Source organism: Necator americanus, chromosome X (assembly GCF_031761385.1).
Source record: "Necator americanus strain Aroian chromosome X, whole genome shotgun sequence".
NCBI lineage: Eukaryota > Metazoa > Nematoda > Chromadorea > Rhabditida > Ancylostomatidae > Necator > Necator americanus.
The window spans coordinates 1,581,479-1,604,612 of record NC_087376.1 but is presented as its reverse complement, the minus strand read 5'-3'; the positions used below and the strand labels follow the sequence as shown (position 1 = coordinate 1,604,612).

General features: G+C 39.4%; 4 protein-coding genes across 5 annotated transcripts; 2 read left to right on the top strand and 2 right to left on the bottom strand.

Annotated features, from left to right (window-relative positions):
- Positions 1 to 722: 722 nt before the first annotated feature.
- On the top strand, positions 723 to 9,686 carry RB195_021213 (uncharacterized protein; the record flags this gene model as incomplete). 2 transcript variants are annotated; one of them, XM_064207836.1, is made up of 7 exons in its annotated part: positions 723 to 796; positions 1,155 to 1,288; positions 1,360 to 1,484; positions 1,549 to 1,629; positions 1,725 to 1,811; positions 8,847 to 8,927; positions 9,594 to 9,686. In XM_064207836.1, 7 exons carry the CDS (start codon positions 723 to 725, stop codon positions 9,684 to 9,686), a joined length of 675 nt encoding a protein of 224 aa, XP_064063716.1. The 2 variants fall into 2 exon arrangements, with proteins under 2 accessions (XP_064063716.1, XP_064063718.1); XM_064207835.1 differs by lacking the exons at positions 8,847 to 8,927; positions 9,594 to 9,686 and adding an exon at positions 3,058 to 3,186.
- RB195_021214 (uncharacterized protein) lies at positions 3,829 to 6,237 on the bottom strand (the record flags this gene model as incomplete). Its single annotated transcript, XM_064207837.1, has 7 exons — positions 3,829 to 3,846; positions 3,910 to 4,007; positions 4,334 to 4,487; positions 4,550 to 4,643; positions 4,708 to 4,813; positions 5,889 to 6,072; positions 6,139 to 6,237. 7 exons carry the CDS (start codon positions 6,235 to 6,237, stop codon positions 3,829 to 3,831), a joined length of 753 nt encoding a protein of 250 aa, XP_064063717.1.
- Positions 9,687 to 12,847: 3,161 nt separating the features above from the next.
- Positions 12,848 to 19,613, top strand: RB195_021212 (uncharacterized protein; the record flags this gene model as incomplete). The annotated part of the gene is made up of 13 exons (XM_064207834.1): positions 12,848 to 12,904; positions 13,457 to 13,584; positions 15,810 to 15,901; positions 16,840 to 16,955; positions 17,074 to 17,214; positions 17,648 to 17,728; positions 17,783 to 17,902; positions 17,966 to 18,070; positions 18,128 to 18,259; positions 18,435 to 18,512; positions 18,603 to 18,711; positions 19,383 to 19,501; positions 19,566 to 19,613. The coding sequence occupies 13 exons, from the start codon at positions 12,848 to 12,850 to the stop codon at positions 19,611 to 19,613; spliced, it is 1,326 nt and encodes a 441-aa protein (XP_064063715.1).
- A 2,774-nt stretch (positions 19,614 to 22,387) lies between these two features.
- RB195_021211 (uncharacterized protein) lies at positions 22,388 to 22,630 on the bottom strand (the record flags this gene model as incomplete). Its single annotated transcript, XM_064207833.1, has 1 exon — positions 22,388 to 22,630. One exon carries the CDS (start codon positions 22,628 to 22,630, stop codon positions 22,388 to 22,390), a length of 243 nt encoding a protein of 80 aa, XP_064063714.1.
- Between the last annotated feature and the right edge of the window lie 504 nt (positions 22,631 to 23,134).

Sequence of the window (23,134 nt, the reverse complement as noted above, 5' to 3'; positions counted from 1 at the left end):
AAAGTTCATGCCACTTCGCTAACGGCGACATCTATTGCAATACTGCTATATGCTTAACAATTCCAGAAGTTTACCGACATCCGTCGCCCTTTCGTTTCAGGAATCATATTTGTATGGTCTCGAACGGAAGGGCTATTCGCTAAGGTTTGTAGCCACAAAATATCCTGATTTGATGCATTTATGCACGGTTCCTCTCGTGCTTGCGCGGTCATGTCACATTTGTTTGAATTTTTTCTTCTGCAAATGTGTGTCCATTACACATTTGTGTGACGGAATTTGCAAGAAGTAACACTAAGTGAAGAAGTGAGACCATCATCCACAAATGAACACCGGAAGTGTTTAATGTTTTCTTCGTTTCTTCCGATGTGATACACACTACTGTTGCATATATGTGAATGATACATCTTAAGACCATACCGTACCAACCGCGACGTGTATAGTATAGTCAAAACGGAGTGAAGCTCGGTGCATTTGCGTAAGCGGTTGTGCTCGGAGCGGTACGGAGGAGCCTAACTGTTAGGATCGAGTGGAGACTCATGCTAGAATCTCACATCGCTGTAGTTCGCGATGGTACCACCTCGGTTCTATCCGTTACCTCCACACCGTCGGTTGGAGCGCAGCCACTTACGTAATTGCATCGTGCTTCATGTCGTCTTGACCCGACTATGTGTATCAGATCTTACTATAGTGAATACCAGAACAGGCAAAGGCAACTTTGCGACATGCGTTGCTCCGCAGAAAAAAAAACCGCCACAATACGTCCAATCAGAATCTACCTCGGTGGTTTTTCTAAGAGGTTAGCGTTCTTGATCAAGCAGGACAAACCGTCCAGGTCGTGGACGCGAGGAAAACAGTAGTAACAGCCCTGAGAGATTCCACGCCCCAATGCTAATTCAAATGTCGCGTCTGCGTCCGCGGTTTCTTCTGAATTGCACTCATTAGCCTTGGTGTGGTCTTCCACATTCTTTTTGTTAGAATCAGCACGTATTTAAGGATGAAGTGGCCGATGAATCCACATTCGGTGGATCTAGTCGGCACCCGTTCTGATTGTTGTTGAAAATTCATCTTGTTGAGGAGTTTTTTCCCCGATCGGAATGTGTTTAATAGTTTATTCTCGTTTGGTTTCACTTGCGAAATGTCATTTGTTAAACTAGGAGGCCAGCTATGAGTTTGGCCTCGCTACTATGTGGCCGAGTAATCCGTCTATTTCAATCGATACTTGGCCTTCTCAAGAGGGTTATGTGTTTCATGCGGAAACGTGAGAATATTGGCGAACTGCCTTTTACGGGTTAGTTTTTAGATTTTCATTCACAACCGTTCACTTTCGACTTTGTCATAAGATTGGATGATTTTGTTCAGTCGTCGTACGTCAATCAGCTCCTGATGATCCTTACCCCAGTGCTGTTACGTCGTCAGATTGGGATGATCGTTGGGGCGAAAAACAAGCTGTTGAAGACAAAATTGAAGAATGGAGGCGCAAAAAGGTATTTCGGGACCTTCGTTAGTTTCATTTATGTTGTGTTACCACATTTATGTTGAATAATTGAGACCGAATCGAATCAAAACACGAAAAGTGACGATATCGATTTCTTCAATGATATGCAGCCGGACATTAAGAAAGCAAAGAAGGTGCTTCTTATTTCTTTTTGAATTACCTTTTATTTGTTACCTTCGGTCTTGTCTGTCCAAGAAAACAGAAACAGTGGTTAACCATTTGATTGCAGATTATGCTGAAACCAAAGGTCTCTTCGCAAAAATCAGAGGAAAATAGAAACTTATTTGGATATATGGGAGATTCAAACGTTGAAATTGTAAGTGTTCAATGTTCGTGTGTTTATTGCATATTAAATAGTCAAGTTTGAAAAATGGTATCGAAATGAGATGGTACTGTATCATGAGATGTGATTGTTGATTTTGCGGCTGAAACAGTCAAGGCCGAGTCGAACTTCTTCTGATGTGCATCCTTTGTTGTTACGGACAGTCTCATCCAGCTGAAATAACACTATTGGAATTTCGTAAACTGTCCTTATTTGAGAGGGTGACCACTGAATCAGCTCAGCATAGAAAAATTTCGTAGTATGTTTGGATTTCCCGGAAGATAAGATGCGTTTTGGAAATATCAGATTTTTCATTGCAGCCAGTAACTGAAGCTGTCTTGCTGTCTCTCATTTTATCATTTCATTGTCTATTTGCTATCCATCATCTTTTCATTTCATTTCCTACTTTGTTTCTTCTTGGAGTGCAACAGTGGTAAGTTGTTGTTTCTAGAAATTTTGACATTAAAAAGGAACTGTTGTTACGCAGTTTCCCTATTAATTTGCAAAGACTGGTGTCAAGTAAATGTAATCTTTTTTTGCGCATTTGAGCTTCTTAGTTGATTACTTGTAATTTCTAATGTCCATTCCACACTAGATTTCCACAACAACTTCTCATTTGCAAGCCTGATTCGTTAATTATCCTCGAAAATTGCACGTTTTTGCACAAGGACCATTCACATTGGTTGGTCTGGCATTTATCAGATCTAAGCTGAACTTTTTTCGTTGAAATGAAGCTAGATTCTATAAATCCCTCCGTTTCTTATATGTAATGTCCATCACAACGTATATGAATGATCCTTGTGTTTTTAATTTTGTTATGTTATTTACGGTCACCATTTCACATTGACCACATGGAAACGATCTTGATCCCTAATACCTACATTTATGCATACAGTCCATGCAATCTGTCGTAGAAGCTACCCTTATACTTCCTTGTGACTGGTATTGTACTTGCGCAGTATAACTACAGTTGCTAACTTACATGGAAGAACATTAGCTGTTGTAGCGTCGTAGTAATTCGAGTGAAGTTCTTTTACTGAAAGATTCACAGTTAACTACTACACACTGTGGTACTTGCATAACTGCCGCGCCAGTCTGCCGTTGTCGCGCGTTTACTGAGTGACAATTGCCATTTTGTCAGTACGAAAGCCATGAAAATTTGGTGCAGACGTGTGCAAAGAGTTCCAACGAAATCTATTCCAGAAATAGGTACGATGGAGAGGAACCTGACTCTCTTCAGGTGAAGGGTATCTTGCTCATGGGATGCAACTCAAGTGATGAGGATCCTTCCGTCAACCGTCCAAACCTGAAGGGGGACGGAGAAGCGGCTCGGACTATACTAGCGTGTATGATTCCGCATACCCATTAACAGGGATGTGTCGACATGTCCCTTAAAGGCATCACCCCACGAATCTGTGGTGGTACGGATTTCAGGTGGAGTATTCTTATATGGGATAGATAGGTTATGGAGAGAGGGTGATTCCGTCCATTTCTTCTTAATTGCCGCTAAAAACGGCCCGGAAGATGCGGCGCGTGCACAAGGCTGGCGCGCTCCAATCGAACTCGTTGTAGAAAATAGCGCACCAGAACGCTCGAAGCCGTATCTTTCCGATCGTTTTTTACGGCAATTAGGAAGAAATGGGAGGAATCACCCCCTCCCCTCCCCCTCTTCATAATCTACGATCCCGTATAAGCATAACCCACCTGAAACCCGCACCACCTCAGATTCGTGGGGTGATGCCTTTAATTTGGGTACACAAGGCCTTCTCCATAATTGCAAAACACCGTAATATTTAAAATGGTTAAGGAAGTCCAAACATAGCCATAGGATTATGAGGGATTCTAAGTATGGATCTCACAAAAATGTTCTATTTGACACAAGTCACCATATTTTAGCAACTTCGCTGTACTTGTTGTGAAAATTGGGGTGGACCTCTTAGTTGTTTGCTTCAGCTGTTTGCTGCCGTTCTTTGCGCATACGTTACTGTACACCTTTTTGTTCAACAATAGATCACTTTAGATGAAAATCCTATATTTAGTCCTCGCATCGTATATCTAGATGTAAACGTAATGGCAAATACTCTAAACTTACTAGTGTTTTTTCGACGTTATTGATGCATTCGTTGTCGCAGTTTGGTTGGTCTTTGCAACACGCTTGAATGTGCGACTGAATTTCCTTTCCACAGTCACCTAAATTTTCATTTCATGGATCAATAGAAGGTGATTCGTTTGCGTAAGCGGCTGCGCTCGAAGAAGTGAGGAAGAGAGTAGCGGTTAGGATCGAGGAGGAGTGAGGAAGAGAGTAGCGGTTAGGATCGAGGAGGAGTGAGGACCGCAAGCTAGCGCCATTCATCGTTGCAGTTCGCGATGGTCCCATCTCGATTCCAACCGCTATCTATATCTGCACTGCGTCGCTTGGAGCGCAGCCGCTCGCGCAACCACACTGTGTTTCATGTCGTGGTAAGGCTCTAGTGATGAAAATTGTGTACTAGTAATTTGATGGTGTAATAACATACTGTGTGAGAGAGATTCGCAGTCACCGGCATTCTTATCCTCACTTGTAGTCTTCACCGTTTCTACTGTTTTTTGTGCAACGGGCTTACTCGCTTCGCTGTGTTGCAGTTTCAACTGTAGGATATTAAATCTCTTCCTTTCAATTTCGGTCATTTTCTGAAAGGCACAGTTATTTTATGTGGAAAGTCGCCAAAACCGATGAATCTGGAGCAGCTAACGTCGACTGTGCAGTGTTCCCTTTCGGTTTGATATTGGCATACTTCCAAAGTCACATCGATTCTTGAAACTCCATCTCGTTCCATTTTGACATCTCTGAATTGCAGGATCAGTTATACGTTTTTTTTTTCTTCTCACTTTGTTTCTCCGAAAACACTACCTGATATAATGATTTGGAGCGAGCACGGGGTTTGTACGGATCGATGGTCCCAGCACGGCAATTGATTCTGTGTCCCTCCATACACATTTTTCACGACCACTATCATCTAAAATACAAGTTGAATATGCTTCCACTTAGTCTACGGCCCTTTAGTTATATTTGTAGATGTATGGTGCTATTTTTCGTTCGCCCATTTCTCAACAGTTTTCTTAAAAGCGAACAATTACTACTTTGATGGGATCAACTCGGATTTTCAAGTATATATATATATATATATATATATATAAAGGATAAAGTCTGGCGTATCAATCCGCTTGGGAAACGCCAATGCCAGCGCGTTTTTACTGCAATTCCTAATCGTTGGGGTTTTCGAACGAGTGTTAGCCTATACAATGACTTCTCGGGGTCTCCCGATGATCAAGCCAGTGTTTTTATCCTCCCAGACAAGTCTGGCACCAATTCGCCGACTCCGGAGGAGCGAAAGGTTTGGTTGGCACTAGTGCGGTTTCGAAACATCGACCATGCAGCCACCATGGAACTCTTGCCAACTGCGCTACACTCGCGTCATATATATATATATATATATATATATATATATATATATATACATATATATGAAATAAAAATTCGCTTCATGAGCACCCAGCGTGTTAGAAAGAGTTCTCTTGGAATCGAAGAAAGGTTTCTGGTTCTCTGGTTTGTTTTCAAAAATGTGAGTATGAGGACTTTTTTTTCAAAGCATTGATCTTCACTAATGAACGGATCAGAAGTTGAGGTGTGTGGTTTAAAGAGGATTGATTTCAGTAGACATAAGAGAGGATATGAAAATTTTGCGTTGATGAGAACTCTGATAGAATTTTTGTATCTCGAAAAGGAAAAAGTCGAGGGGCCAAGATGTAATTTTCTGGTCGATTCAGTGAAATTTATGTATAGTGAGAGTTGTTTTCCAGGAAAGAAACATATTTTTCTCTCGTTAGGGTACCGGTAAACGTTAAAGCAGCTCAGCAACAAGCAGTAAAAACGAAAAAAGTTGAATATTGGCACTAATACTTTTATGTAACAGGAAGCAATCATGTGAATGTGATTTCACAGATTACTGCAAGGAAGGGAACTGTTTTAAAAGTTTGCCGAGCTAAACTGTTCAAATACCAGAGAAGGAATGTCATGAACTTTTTTCTTACCTGTCTCAAGTCTTGTCGCCAGAGAAGCACAGCACAGAACCATCAAAGACTTAGAATTGATCAAAAGCCCGGAAACGAATGTTCGTCTTCCGTGAAAAGCCGTGAATGAGGTGTGAGTAGAGCAGTTTTTGCGCCACTCACATTGAGCAGCACAGTGGTAGGGGATGAATCGGGCGCAGATCGCCTGGAAATCGAAGTCAAACATAAGTCATCACCAAAAGAATGGAAGCTGGAGAGGAAAAGAACTAACATTATTCGATTCATAACTAAATAGTTTTTGTCCAACATAACACTGAACGGCTGCATAGGTGAGAGTGGGGATAGTGAGTGCGAAAAGCAATCGCAACATGTCTGAAATAAGAGACAATGTAATTTGCGTAACGTTGCGTTACGGTTGTCATTAGCAAAATGCGTATTGATGGAGAAAATTGTCGAGAAAAAAAAGGTCTCCGTTTTAGGGATGCTGAAACAAAATTCTCGGTCAGAATGGAAAACGCTATGCGACATCGGAGACGGTGGAGCTATGCGTAGTGGTGCCCTCGCTACCATCCCGTCTATGGGCGTGGCGACGGTTTTCACTACCTTCGGGTGGGAAATCGCCACACTTTCGCTGCTAGCATCACACTTTCACAACACTTGTTTTTGTTCACTGGAATCGCTCAACTAAGACTAATGAAATGACAAAAAACTTCCTCTACGGGTGCGCCAGAAAATAAAGATCTTTAATGTGAACAGACGGCCCGAACAGTGCAATAGTCTTTCTTGTCCATTTCTGAATGGTTCTGAATGGTAACTAAGTAAGTTTGCATTAAAACCAGCTTACGACACGGATTCTTTTTTGGTTGCTTGGACCAATTACGTACAATTCCATAATTGCCGCTCTTGAGCGTAAATGTTTGCGCAGAGGTTTTGAAGATCCGGAATCGGCGAAGGCGGTGGAGGTATGAAGGATGATTGTCATGAAGTGCCAGATGTGGGTTCTCTCTGCGCGTGTTCCTTGTGATCGATCTGATCACTCGACAATTCATATCATCCGCTTTTATTGTTCGCAAAGTTTCCAGAAATGTCTGGATTAGTTGTCTTCAAGTGTTGAACGTTCTATGTGATTGCGTCGTTAGATCAATGTCGTTTCGTAGGAAATCGGTGGGCTTTTCGATACCTATATTCTCATTCAAGAATACTACTACTTCTCTTTTCATAGGCCTGGCTGGTCATTTCCGTTCCTTAATTGCTTCAATAGGGAAGAGTGATGGTGGTCATCCGTGTCACTTCATCTCCTCCGAGAATTAACTTCAAAAGGTGCTAGAAATTTGAGAGTGCACATTCGGCACTGACTGTTCCTTATGGTTGAACTTCATTCAAATCTGGCACTTTTCACAGGAAGTCGTACATTTGTTATTTTGACTTTTCGTCGTTAGTAAATTCTGCTTTCTGTTACTGCGTTTTGAGTCAGAGATTCTCACGATAGATGGCTTCTAACGATTTTCTGATAGATTACTTCGTGGGGTGGATGCAGATCTCGACTTCTCATTGTCTCAGCTGATTTTTTTTCTGGGATTGAGTTCCAGAATATTTATGCCTCTTTATTGAGTTCTAGAATGATGCTTATCATTTAACGAATATCACTTAGCGGCTCATGGTGACAGTGTTGCTTCACCTTGAGTTTTCTTCGTGTGACTTTTCTTTCTGACAGCCGTACTATTGCGCAAGGAAACCGGTCGTCAAGTTAAACGATATGACTATTGTTTCTAACGCGAGATTAGGTGCGATAATGAAAGCGAATCGAAACCGTATCGCATCTATAGGCCGTGTCATGGCGCCGGTGGATAATGAGGGAGGTTTTTCATAACGGACAGTCAGGCGCCGGAGCGGTGCAGGATGTATGTGTTTAGATAAGTTCGCGCAGACAAAGACAGTCGGAGAAGGGATCTCTCCTATACCTTCCCCCACATTTCATGTTCACCGTTTTCTATAAAAACCTTCGATTTCACGCGCATTTGCAGAAAACCTAATAATGTCCGCGTTCGTCTTCAATCGTCGGTCAGGTGTGATGTCGTTTTAGTGTAAATCGGTTACCATAAGCGGACGCATGAGTGAACACCGTGATTGAAGGTCTTCTCGGAGAATGACGGGCTTTTGATGCAAGGCTAAATTCTGGATGTCTTGAGGAACAGCGAGGAGGCGATTTAAATAATATTATAAGTTTTTATTAGTATATAATCGTAGGAAGTATTCATCGTGTCGTTTGTGCTCAAGAAAAGAAAACGTGGTCAAATGGGAGTTATTGGCAATGATTCACTTTAAATCGAACGAAATTACGTTTAGTGCAGCACCGAAATGTGGTACACAAGAGCTTCAATAGTAACTCTTCTGAGTACCATAATGTCATTTGAGCTTACGTGCGAACACGTGTGAAATATTGCACAAAAACGATGCTTTAAAAAGTTTTCTCCCCTTGGAGGAATTTGTGATTTCTTTATAGACCAATTTCCAATTTTTGAGGCATGTGGTTGAGCGAATCTAACATGTCTGACAGTTTTATTGTTTCTACTTCATGGATAGCAGTGCCAATTGTTTTTTTATTCTCTAGTACCACATGTTATTTCTCAGATTTAGGTGTATAAGGATGACTACTTTTTTTCACCATCATCCTGATTCTTTATCTCATCCATTCTATCTGCAGGTGGGAAACTGCTGAAAAAAATTCCACAGCCAGCTATTTACTGCTAAGCAGCTAAAGGATTTAAAAATTTAATGTCATTTAAGTCACTTGTAAAGAAAAAATGATGCTAAGACTACATATGTGTTATTTGTCAACACTGAGTATTACTTGGTGATCTGTTCGCGTTTCACGAACAGCTATTTTCCTTTGTTGCTAACCACTATTAATGTTAGTGGTAGGAGATTTAAAAAATCCCATTCAAGAATTTCTTTTCGGGCTAATATGGTCTTTTGTAGCCTCTAAGTACGCAACTCGGTGATCTAGATGACGCGGAAGCTCCAGCATGGGACGATGACATAGACTCGACGCTCCATGAGGTATTGATAGTTTTTTTCTCAGGATGGCGCAAAAATAACGTTTATTTTCCAAGTAATTGTGGTTTTGTTTCCATTCAACCCCCAAAAAAACAACACATTTAAAGCAAAGTAATAAATTCAGTTTTGATTAATTACATTGATTACTGACTAACCGACTATGAGGGTTCTTCGTGCTGCATCCGGAGTATTTAAAGTGCTGCATTATATTTGTGAGGTCTTTCCGAATGGAATTTTCAGATCGTTGAGTGTACAAAGTTTATGAGTGCAGAGTTTTAATATGAAGTATCCAAAAAAAGGAATTTCGGCTACCGTGTTGGCTAAGAGAAAAACATAGTTATTTCTGAAATTTTTTCTGTATTTCTCAAATTAATTATTTCTGAAACACATAGTTATTTCTTAAAGAAGTGCCCGATTGCAAGAACGCAGCGTTCTTCAGCGTTCCTCTGATGCTTAACTATCGCTCAGATCCCTCTGTAGAATTATCAGGCGATATAGGCAAGTTGGTGACCTCCCGACTACAACTCAGTTCAAAAAAACGGTTCTTTTTGTGCCATTTTGCATAGTCAATAAACTAATTTTTAGAATAGCGGTGAATTTGATGTGTGTCCTGGTTATACATCAAGAACGTAGACGATTTTGGTTATATAAATAAATTTTGAATTTCAGCACCGTGCTGAAAAGCACCGAACTCGTATGGAAGAGCACGACCGTCGCATGAGAGAGAAGCGCGGCCAGCGAACCTCAACTGGTTACCTGTAAATTGGGTGCATATACGATAATTTCACTATTTTGACTCGGTCATCTCTTCGAACACTTATTTATTTGTTAGAGTTCCCCTTCTTTGTACTCCGGTGTGTTTCCGCCGCAGATTTAAACTCCAAAGAGAATTTTCTTTTCAGCTGCATTGATCTCGTTATTTCGCTTCCATTTGTGTACTTCTGCCTTGATACTGGTTGCCTATAATCACTTCGATTCTAAAAGCACGCATTGTTATTACGGTTTTATTTGCACGAAGGAATATGTGCTTAGTGTATTGGGTGGCGTTCTATCATGATAATTAAAACAGTTAGTTTCTTTTAATGTTCATATTTGTTCTTACCCAAAGAGATCAACCGTTTCAAATCCATCAGTCTGTCTTTGAACTTCCAATTTTCGAGCCGTCTACAAGTCGTAAATCTCAAATTTATAACTTTAGGGAAGTAGATGAATAGATTATCTTCACCAATGATATGGAATCTTTCAATTTCCGACATTATTTAGCACCAAAGTATTCAATGAAAGTACCAACTTTCTTCTGACATCTATAGATCGGGGTATTCCTTGCATAACCTTGAAGTTTTTGTCCGCATACTGCTTGAGACGGTACAGCGGTGTCAGTAAAGTGTAAAATATAGTTAATTAACAAAGCGATAGTTCATTAATCTGTTAATGGTTAGTTCTGCGGAGGCTGACTATAAATTTCTTCACTGTAGTCAACGGTTTTATTCAGGGTATGGACTGCTGAATTACAGCTGCGCTCGGTCGGTCGGATGTACACTTTAGAGTTTGCCATGGGAGCTGGAGGAAGATAGGGCAACGACTGAACAAACTTGTTTCTTGTTCAACTTTGCCCTCATTGACATCATGCGAACAACAGTTCAGTAGGGTATCCTTGCTGATATTGAAGTACAAAACTGCAACATGTCGTCAGGATTTTATCGTAACAAGTCTATGGAATATCCCTCCTCCTTCCCAAGTGAAATCAAGTGTTCGTCTCATCGAAACTTTAGTGGGATTTAGCGCGGACGGACAACCAATTGAAATTGTGGTTGAGCGCTGAAATCAATGTTGTAGGTTGAAAACCAAAAGGATCTACGAGAGAGATATTCAGCAGGGAAGGCCTAAAGTTATTTCGGCCTGCAACTCAACGATGTGCCCCTACCCGACTACTATCGCCAACGAGGTTCGAATGCAAGTTTAGCTATCCGCTGTTCGACCATCCATGATGCACGGATTCACTGAAGACCCCATTTACTGCGGTGGTTAAATTGCGTGGGTAGAAAGTTGGTGTTTTTGTCCAAAGTAATGCTATAGCGAAGAAATTTGAGCCGAAATGGGTGTGGTATGTTAGGAGCCGGGGGAAATTATCAACATCGTTCCTTCTTTCTAAAATCATTATGAAGAATAGCCTTCGCTTTTTCACCTTGTCTATATTGCCTTGAGGGTGCTCTTGACCGTAAAGTGGGAGCGGCAACCTGGTTGGAAACGGATCATCCGTATTTAACTGGTGAAAGAAAATCTACGCATGCTCGGTATTAATGGGCATAACGTTTCGCAGAATATGGAACAGCGACGAGAGTCCTCATTAGAGATGGACCAGGATATGTTTAAAGACGACCTCGAAGAAATGTCGATAGTCTGCCGCTCATTTAAGTCAGGTAATTCAATATGCATTACTGCATCCATGAAATATGGAGATTATTTTCTCCCTCGATGCTAATAATTTCGTGATAACATCTAGCTTCTTCAAGAACAACAGCATCCAGCGTAAGCAGCGAAAAAGTATCGAATAAAAATTTGTGCTCAGAGAAAAAAACCGTGCCAGGCGACCATTCTAACATGGTAATTTTGACACTGGAATATGTTAATGAGAATTAATGAGAATTAGTTTAATGAGAATTTCAATTTCCACTTCAGATTATATGCGTGGAATAGTGACGATCGAAATGTAATTAGTGTCAGCGTAGTTTTCCTGCATCATAACGCAGGAAAAAAATCCTTGAAATGCTTTACTGTCCGAGTCAGTAATCCGTCGCAATTAATCAAATTGTGAAGAGAAAACGCTCACACTCTGTGAAAAATCCGTTTTGAAAAAAGAAACTTAATCACCAATTCTTTTGACAGACATTTTTTGAAGCCTTCCAGGAGTAATCGAAGATTCAGTTGATCACCACCATTGGATGTAATTATGTGGTCTTAAAATTTCTGTGAAGAATAATGGATAGGTGATTTCGGAAGAGAAAAAAAAAGATGACTCGCATAGTGGAAAATTTCTTGAGAACTCTACGAAGAATCCACAGGGCGACCTAGTTTTTTATATTTATATTTCTTCAGCTCTATGTGCGAGTTAATGTCGGAGTTTTGTTAAGATTTATAACTAAATTCATCTCAAAAGCATGATCCACGTAAGGTTAGGATTCGCTGCAGACTATACTTTTTGCTTGGTGGTTTTTTCGTTTCTGTTTCACTTTCCACATTTTCTCACATCTTGGATCTTAATTCACCTGGGAGCAGCGAAATATGTCACTTCTGATTTTCAATTTCATTATCATCTTTGATTGCTTGGGATGTTACAAATTTAAATGTTGGTGAAAGAATTATCTAGAATTTTTAAAATTTAAAATAGAATTACTTAGATTTTTATGTTTGAATGCATGAATTGAACTGCTAGATAGTTCATTCTAGAGGGTTTTTGGTGTATTGTATTAGTTTCACTCTCCAGTATACTCATTATGTTTATCATCACAGGAGATTATTTTGAAGCTCTGAAGAGGGAGAGCCAAGCATGAACAGCCTCCTTACTTTTTTCTTTCCGCCACCTCTACAACAAACTTGTCGCCCTCGTTGATATGAAGTGTCCATGCCCAAATATGTTCACTTTCATCCATTCCTGGCACTGCACTTTACTATGAATGTGGTCATTGCTCAGTCAGTGGATCTACGACGGAGGGGATGGAGTGAGGGTTGGATGTTGGCGCCCAAAAACAGCGTATGAATTCATGAGGTTCCAGACTGCCTCCGACGCCAATTTGTGGACTCATCTCACATCTAAGAGAGACAATAGGCTGTGCCGAGAGACGCAGACTATAGCACTCGAGCCTCAAAAATTCATGGACGAGAGCCAGTGACGGCGCTACGGCCGTCCAGTCGTGTGCAACACCATGCGCGAGATCGTCCACATCCAGGCTGGCCAGTGTGGCAATCAAATTGGATCCAAGGTAAAGACAGTGAACTCTATGAACTTTATGAACTATGAGGGCGAACCTCACATTCCGATCTTCGATTTGTTAAAAGTCTTCCTCCTCTTAAAATCACCGGAACTGTTGTTTGAAACCGTCGAAAGTGTATCTACTCATTTAAAGAGTGTTCACCATGTAGCACTTCTTTACATCTTCGTCGTGATTTAGTTTGACCTCATTCTATGCAAATTTCCATAACTCTTTCACGACGTAATTGACCTTGGAGTTTTTGTATGAGTCTCATCGTAGTATGAAGCCCGACGAAACAAAAATTTGAGAGCAAGGTGATGATTCGCAGTGAATTTACTCCTTTTATTGATTCTGGATGTAAACCAACCAAAAAGTTCTAATTAAAGAGAGAATGAGGATGTTGAAAAAGAGCGGGATTAGAATTTGCACTCATTTTAGTGAAACAGTGCTTCAAAAGCAAGGATTACTAGGATTTGATAGATGAAAAGATGATGAATCAGATTTTCTTGTTGAGACATCAGTAGATCTATGACTTCGAGAGATTTACTATTTGATCTTTAGTTCTGGGAAGTGATCTCCGACGAGCATGGTATCGATCCATCCGGACAATACGTTGGCGATTCGGATCTTCAGTTGGAACGTATTTCTGTGTACTACAATGAAGCTGGACAAAATAGATATGTTCCCAGGTGGGTTAGAGATTTCCTAGGAGATGTTTCCTTAAAACCTTAAAAGACTTATATTCCAGTTGTTAGACGAGATTAAACTAGTTGTCGTTCAACTAATATCTAACTAGTACTAATACGGTAAAGATATAACAAATACAGTTTCCAATCGGAAACTTGTATCTATACTCAACAGTCACCTCAATTCCATAGTCTTCCTTATGAATGTTCTTCTTATGAACGGATATAGATTGATCAATGATGGATAGAGGTTCAAAATTCGGTGCTCCTTTTTTGTGAGCTCTATCACAACAAGGAGACCCTTTTCTGATGTGTCCTTAGAGAAATGCTTGGAATTTGTTAAAATCTTTAGTATTTCTAGCAATAGATCTATACCATGTACATAGAGATATCCATGTAGAGATTTACTATTTGATCTTTAGTTCTGGGAAGTGATCTCCGACGACCATGGTATCGATCCATCCGGACAATACGTTGGCGAATGCTTAAAATTTGTTAAAATCTTTAGTATTCCTCAACGATCGCATTATCACAGAATGTTTGAAAATCTCTTGGGAACTTAATGATCTTATTACTTCCCGTCGTGGGAACTCAAAAGTTCCCAAAAAAAAATAGATAAACATAAAAATTGTTAGAAGTTTCTTGTTCGCTTTATCTTATTTGGTGGAAGGGTGTTTCTATTATTGATATTCTTTCTATTTCTATCATTTGGGGAAGCGTTCTGAGAATAGGGAACAAAGAGAGCGTTCTGGATGAGAATACAAGATGAGAACTACTAGAATATTGTAGTACGCAAATGGACGTCTTGGATAACATATGTTTTGGGTTTGGTTAGTGAACATCACTGTTAGATCAGCTCACATTCTTTGCCCGCGAAAATGAAAATTCAAATTAAGGAATTTAGCACCTGTCCGAATATTTCCAGAGGTCATTTCAATTGGAGATTTTGAACAGTCCTCATGAACGTCAGCGATTTGCTCTTTTAGCATTTCAATGTAACGGTTAATCTCAAAAAAATAAGTTAAATGTTGAGGGCAGAGTGAAAATCATGAACTGGAGTGTTCCGCACGACTTTAACATTCGTTGAATTGCTCCCAACATCAGCATTTACACTAATTTGACACATTTTCGCACGTGCACGACCGTGTGTATGAGTACCGCGCAAATTTGTTTGGATTTACGTTTATATATTTTTCCAGAACGATTCGTACGACCCTAACGAAGCCCAACAATTAATTACCGTGAACATTTTTTTCTGGAAAGAAATTGTTCGTTTGGACAATTACTGGTTCTAAGAGCATTTGTTTCTTTCCTGCAAAAAAAAGATATCAACTTGTCCTCATCCTGTTGAACTTAGAAATGCATAGTGCTGAAGACTCTACGTTGTCCAAGTCATGAATGTCTAATCGACCTTGCCACCGATCGCATTCGCAAACAACCGCACGCAATCGGCAGCTGCATCTCATATCCACAAGCACTCAAGAAAATGAGGAGATAATTGAGAGACAGTGAAATGAACTGGAGCCAGTTACGGTAGCATTCGCCTGCATCACTTCCTCAAAGTGTTATCATCATAAAACAAAAGATTCAGAAGTGCAAACAGTTTGAAGAGTAAAATCCCAGAATTCCTATCTACTGGATGTGGTTCCAGCGGGCGAAACAAAATCAGCTCACCTTTTACGAAAAAAGAGGTGAAATAAGAGGGAAATCCATTAAGTGGTAAAGACAGTGTACAAACACATCTCTGCATATTTATAGGGAAAACAAAACGAAAAGGATAACATTTTTCGAACTAAATCACAGGTTCAGTTCTGGAAAATTTAATCGCCTGATTGGGAATAGAAAAAAAAAACCACACGAGATCCGCAAAAGTCAAAGATAATTCAAGAATTTAAATGTTAAAATCAGTTGAAAATTGAGAAAAAGTTCAAAAACTAACCAACATTATGGCAGTAGGATTCGAGATTATATTAAGACTTTTCCCATAGTTTAGATAATTTTACGAGTTGTGAAAACTTACCAGGACTGTCGTTCCTTCCCCAAAAATAGCCAAAAATTCTTTTTGAAAAAAGACTACGTGAAAAAAGCCTTCTCCTTTCGAGAATATAATATAAAATTATATAACAACGCGAATCTATCTCGAACAGAAGTTTTTTTTTGAGAATTTAGAATTTGTTTTTGTGTTAGACTGTCAGTTATCCACACGAAAACAGTCTCGAATTTTATAGAGCCGTATTGGTAGATCTTGAGCCGGGCACAATGGATTCAGTACGTGCAGGACCATTTGGCCAGTTGTTCCGCCCGGATAACTTTGTTTTTGGTGGGTTACTTAGTTGTTTCGCTTATTGTCAACGGATACAAAAAGTTACACCTTTTTTCCTGTAGAAGTTAACGTTTTTAGTCTACTTTTTTTTCTTTTACCTCCTTTCACTATTTCTTCTGGACTTCAGATACTTAGAATATCCGTGTCGGCAAAGGGTCCACATTTTTACACAATATCCCCCTTTAAAAATTCGTTTTCAATTTAAATTTCGCTAGGCGACGTCTTGTCTTTGATTTTTTGCCGAGCTCTGGGAGATCATATTTGATCTCCCAGTATGAAATAGGATTTGTGACAACAATATCTGACCAATAATCCCAGTTCCGAATAGTTTTACTTATTTTCGGTTGTATTTTCGAATAATTTTTGCTTTTATTTCTATAGCGATTACCATTGCATTAACGATTACTTAAAATTTAGTGGAAGTACCGTAACAGCCGTTGAATTACAAATTGATTAGTGTTGTCGGTCACGACATGCGATCAGCGATGATGTTGGAAACCGCTGCCATTGTCCTCTGGTTCCTCCCCTTGTCTTCTAAATATGAGCAACTTTCTGGACTTCTTTTAAATACTTCCATAAAAAAAGTAGATGTTTTCTATATTACTTGCATTCCTCAATAACTTTATATACGTTTTAACGCACTAGTGCTATTGGTTTTAAAATTTACATGGAAAGCTTTTTCCCTCCTGTTTTTTTGGCGCTAGGAACCTCAGTTTTTATCGGTGTACGACGTTGTCCCTCGTTCTATAGACGAAACCTGAGACGCGTATTTACGAACACAAACGAGGATTTTTTATGACCTGCAAAGGCCATAAACCCACTTCTCGGCCAGCTAACCATTTGCGTTATTGAGCGTGACAGGAAATAATATGAAATCTGGAAATAGTCTGTGTGAATTTCACCTCCGGAGATCAAATACAATCACTTTGATTCAGGTCAATCAGGTGCCGGTAATAATTGGGCGAAAGGTCATTATACTGAAGGTGCTGAGCTGGTTGACAATGTACTGGACGTTGTTAGAAAGGAAGCAGAAAGTTGTGATTGCCTTCAGGTTGGTTTCAAAAAGACACGAAATTTGCTGGTATTGTTTTGATTTCTTTTAGGGATTTTTTAAAATTTATTGTTATGATATTATTTTTGTGTTTTGTTATTTTTTAAAATTCTTTTAGGGCTTCCAAATGACACATTCATTAGGCGGTGGAACTGGATCTGGTATGGGTACATTGTTGATCTCAAAAATTCGTGAAGAATATCCGGATCGTATTATGAACACATTCTCTGTGGTGCCAAGCCCTAAGGTTTCGGACACGGTTAGTTACTTTCCCTTAATGGTAGTTCCAGAATTCATTGCGACCTCCTCGTTATAACGCTCCTCGTTATATTGTATGTATCTATTCTAAGAGGTCAAAAATTTGTTCGATTTTTCATTTGTAGAAATTTTTCAAAAGTGATCTGCTCTTTTACCCTTCCAATATAACAGCTAATCTCAAAAAATAAATTAAACCTTGAGGGCAGAGTGAAAGTCATGCACGGAATTGCTCCACAGGAACTTAAACATTAGTTGAATTGCTCTAAATATTATACTCATTTACACTAATTTGGCACATTTTCGCACAATCGTGCACGAAAGTTCTAGTGCACGATTACTGCGCAAATTTGCGTCTATATTTTTTTAATCCCTAGGAGATATTTTTTTCGTGACGGGACAATCTCTGAAAATAAATAAAATGACATAAATTATAGGTAGTGGAACCATACAACGCCACACTTTCCGTACATCAACTTGTGGAGAATACCGACGAGACCTTCTGCATTGACAATGAGGTTCGAAAAAAAAATCTCTCTTCGAGATGACTTCAACAAAATGGTAGAGTTTAGGCGCTGTACGACATCTGTTTCCGCACTCTAAAGCTCACGACTCCAACTTATGGTGATCTCAACCATCTTGTCTCAGCTACGATGAGCGGTGTGACAACATGTTTACGTTTTCCGGGTCAGGTATGTCAGATTAATTTTTCTAATCATAAATCTAGTTGATGTCATTTATTTTAATATTTAAAGTTAAATGCTGATCTTCGTAAACTTGCCGTTAACATGGTGCCGTTCCCACGTCTTCACTTCTTTATGCCAGGATTCGCTCCGTTGACATCCAGAAGCAACCAACAAGTAGAGATTACAATTCCATTTTCCAACACCAAAATACAGCGATTGTGCTGATTTCAGTATCGGGCTGTGTCTGTGGCAGAGTTAACTCAACAGTGCTTTGACGCTAAAAATATGATGGCAGCCTGTGATCCTCGTCATGGAAGATATCTCACAGCTGCCGCAATCTTCAGAGGTCGAATGAGCATGAAGGTCACCTCCTTTTTCTCCTGAATTCCTTTCTGAGTGAGAGTTTTATTGGGGATGTGGTATGAGTGTGCGTAACGGGGAGTTGTAATTTTTTCAAGAGAAAAAATCAGAACAGAAAATATTTTCGTAGTTTTTGAAGCAGTGCTAGAAATCTTATGCATCAAAAAGTAGTTTTTAGGAGGTTGACGAGCAGATGCTCAATATCCAAAACAAAAACTCATCTTACTTTGTGGATTGGATCCCGAATAACGTAAAGGTATGGGGAAATTTGGAATGTTGTACATCATCTTATTATTTTCTTCATATCTTTTTCCATATTTTATGCATCAATTTATTTCTCTTTTAGACTGCCGTTTGTGATATTCCTCCACGTGGTCTCAAAATGTCAGCAACGTTTATCGGCAATTCCACAGCTATTCAGGAGCTATTCAAGAGAATTTCCGAACAGTTCACTGGTATGTACGCATCACCTACTTTCATTCTTCAACCTGTCTCGAACAAATAGTCGGACATCTTAGGACTCGAAAGCCAGTTTTTTTCCAGAAGTTTCACGGATTTCAAAGGACATGTATGCTAGAAACATAAAATGCAGCAAAACGAGTTCAAAATCAATAAAATCAAAATGGGAGCGAAATGAACTCGTAAATCCGACCGTAGAATGAACTTGAACATAAGAATTTTTAGAGCTCTGAGTTCAAACCTTTAAAAACTACTGAGGTGTTCAAGCAGTGAGTAAAATTGAGCGTTATTTATGATGAAAAGATCTTGACTGATGGAACTACTTATAGTTATCGATCTCATTTGAAAATATTGTAATTAATTGCTCATCGTTTGTTAGGCTGACTAAGATATTCACATGGATTTGTTGCAGCTTCATGCTAGAACCCCAGTTACTGTACAATAGTATCAGTAAGTTTAATTGTCGAAAAAGTTCTTTATTTGTAAAATGGTCAATAATTACTTTAACACGTTGTGTGGATCAACCAGTAGTAGAGCCCTCTACGCTCCTCGTCCTGTACAACTTAGTAAATTTTAGTACTTCTTTCTTTTCCGTAGTCCACTGGAGCTACAAGGGTTCCGATGTTTTGTATAGGTGTTAATGTGACCTCTACGGGAAGTATTCCAGCCATGTTTCGTCGAAAGGCGTTCCTTCACTGGTACACCGGTGAGGGCATGGATGAAATGGAGTTCACCGAAGCTGAATCGAATATGAACGACCTCGTCTCTGAATATCAACAATACCAAGTGATCAGAAACTCCAAGAAATATTACTTGCTTCCTGGGCACCGTTCAGAGATTTTTGTTTCAGGAAGCCGCTGCCGATGAGGAAGCTGCAGAAGCGTTCGAAGCCGAGTAGAATCGGAGGAGTTTATCGATCGACGTGTCATTTATTCGCTTGTGTTATTAGCGCAGCTTTTTGCTTCATTGCCATTTGATCGGGGGAATAAACTGCTTCTCTATTTGTATCTCCGTGCAACGAGTTATGTTGGGAGAAATTATCACACGGCGATATGACGATGTGTTTGTCAACAATGCAACAACAAATGGATGGAATCATTTAGTGTAACATCGTCGTCCACAGCGACGTGAGGTATGTTTCCCTCCATGTTGAAGGCGATCGAGATGTTTCGCATATTACACAGCAAAGATTAACACATCGTGCACGGAAATGTTGCGAGATCGCCGTGAGGGTCGGAAGATTTTCACTCGTTGACAATTTTTCCCACCTCAGCATGTTCTCTACCATTTATTTATCACCTCTGAGTACTTTATGTACAAGGTGCCTGGAAAGAAATCCTCACAATCACGTATTCAATGTTTTCGTACACGTCTCCTGTAATTGGGTGTAATTTACGTTGGTGCAAGCATGGGTCCCACTATGATACAATCATTCTTGTCGAAAGCGGCTCATTACCAACCCGTATGGCAATGTAATACAAGTTATCCATAGCAGTATCCTTGGAGAGTCTGAATTCAGAAGAATTGCTGCTATTATAATTGTCCTGGAAGTGAATTCTATTCCATTGTTCTCTGACAAAAGCCGAAAAGTCGATCAAAAACTATGTTCATGCGAAAACAACATTAACCAATTTCTTGGAGGTCTAATGACTTTTTTCTCCTCATAGGTTTGCACAAATTCATCAACCAATTTTTTACTGAAAATTTCTTCTATCGAGAAAAAAACGGAGAATGCAGGGCGTTTTCATCCCGAAGCAGACTTTTGTTTATTATGTTTGCTAGTGAGTATACATGTCGGATCACATTTCAACGCTATTCTTTGCATCCAGAATGCACTCAATAAACCAGCCTCACATGCCTCACCGGTCCACTATTCTTTAACCGAGCATGTTCTCTAACTTTTGCTCGCTAAAATGATCTTCGCGTTAGATACCTTCACAAATACTAATGATAAATGAGCTCATTTATTGTTGTGGTGGTCCGGATAAGCGTTGTTGGCGTGGATTGGATGTGTGGCAGTTGCGTTTCATCGTTAGTCAAACGAGGAAGAGAAAAAAAAAAGATGTTAAGGTTGATGTTGTTTTCGGGAGTGAGATTAGGCGAGAAAAAATAGGGCGGTTCACATCCTCTCGCTTCGTACAATGATTTTACTGACGAACCTTGATATTCTCCTTTATTTAAGCTGATTTTCTCCGAGAGTAGCTACTGAAATCTTTTTTTTTTCAAATTCAAATCTTTTCTAGAAGTTTCTTGGATGGAGTAGTACTGCCTATCCCTTCACTACTCTATCTTCTCGCTGTTTTGGTTCTTTTAATGGTGGTGAAAAACTTGTGATGAATGAATGATGAGTGAAATGTTATGATGTATCATCATATTAGTGTAACAAGTAAAACTGTTCAATTCTTCGATTGAATTCTCAAATTACAATTGAAATGACAATGATGTCTGCATTTTTCCAGTAACACCAGTTACAATATTTCATATAACCTATTTGGACCAAAACTTGTCGAAAAACCAGGATTTTATCGGCCTTTGATTGAAAATTCTATTTTTTTAACAATTGTCCTTGCGTTGTTTACTTTTTTTTTCGCAATTATTGAAGAATATTTTTTTGAAGACTTAGCGTTGCCGATAAAAATTCATCTATCCGAGTATTTTTCAGAACTAAGGGAGGATTAACTGAAAATATTAGGGATTTGTTGGAGAGGAGGCACGCTAATCCCCTTGAGATGAGCAGATAGTGTTTATCTAATATCCCAATTATGCACTTTTTGGTTTTTTGAACAGATTGTTGAGCAATTTTTGGTTCATGGACAACCGATAGACACAAGAAAACAGACCTGTCAACATTTTCTCATTTCTGAATACCTGTTCTCTCCCATTTCCTTTCAATAAGGCATTTGCGCTAGTCGCTAATCCAGCTGTATATGAAATGAATATATTTTTCTAAATTTTAGTTTGTAATTAGTTTTTAGTTTGTATAAGTTTTCGTACAGGTTCCCTTTTAAATAGTTAGCATAAAAAATAAGTTTTTCCCGAGCATTCGAACAATTTTATTCCAATCCCTATGCTCACCTTTCATGTACAAATCGAATTGAATTTCCTGGATTGATGTCACACCCTCACACCTTTCTATACGCCCGCACTGTTTGGCCTGATAAGAAGTGTGAAGGGACAACCTTGAGAGTGACGTGTTCGGTGAGTTTTGAGGATCATTTCGCGCTATATGATGGACGCATAGATCCTACAACAATAGCATATGACTGCTGTTTTTCGTCCTCTATCTGTTATCGTTGGTGATCCTGATCAAAGTGACAGTTTGACACTTTGCGGATTGGTTTCTCGATCTGAGCTCTCACTTTACTGCAATGTTTTTTTTTTCCGCTCGTATATCTACACTGCGTGACATGACGAGTAATTTGCGAGGAGGGGCTGTGTCGAATCGGAACTCGGCGCAATTCGGACGAGTTTCCGGTGCTTTCGACAGCACAGACTAAACGCGATTCAACGCGAGCAAATTTCTACGAAATAAAATCAAGAGGAATCATATCATGCCCAGTCGCTCATTTTTTGACATAAAAAAAATGAAAGAGAGGGGCATAGGGGAACTAACGAACTCGTTCTCGGGCAATTTTTCGGTGCGGTTTGACTCAATCGGCCGCTATCTCACAATCATCGCCAACCTCCCCACCTGTCGCCACTAACAAAGGCGGCGTCAGCTGGCATTGCTATATCAAAATCTCCGACTCCTAACTCGACATCAAACGCGATTAATAGCTCGTCTACAGCAACTTCTCCTCCTTCATCACTATCTCTTTTTTTTTCCTTTTTCTCTGATGTCTCCCTAGTTCTTTTATCCGTTGCTTGACGAGAATCACTTGAATCAGCAAAGACGCCTTGATTGTCTTGACACATCACTGTCTGCATCTCATCTTTTCAATATCTTTCCAATATTTCGAATGATACAAGTGAACGAAGCTTTTGTGTACCTCATATTTTATTCTCATATCGACAAAAACCAAATATTTAGCTGTGGTTAATTTCGAGGATGTTGAACAAATGCGATCTGTGGATTTCCATCTACTCTTTCCAAAAATCACCTTTTAATCACAACCTCAGGAAATACTAGGAATCCTCTATGTTTCGCAAGTTCTCATATAATAGATGACAATGATTAATCACATATTTGTAGTTAAATATCCTTGTTCAGGATTTTTAATTGTTGCGGGAAAACCTTCGCAATCTGTGAATCTTCTTCTACTCATTCATTCATTCGTTTATTTTTTTTTTCTCAGCTTTTTTTTTGGCCAAAAATAGTATTTCTGAATTAATAAATGGTATCGTTTCTTGAAAATGGTATTCTTCAGAAGACGTTAACAGTATGTGATCTGGAAAAATTAATATTAAGGAAATATCAGA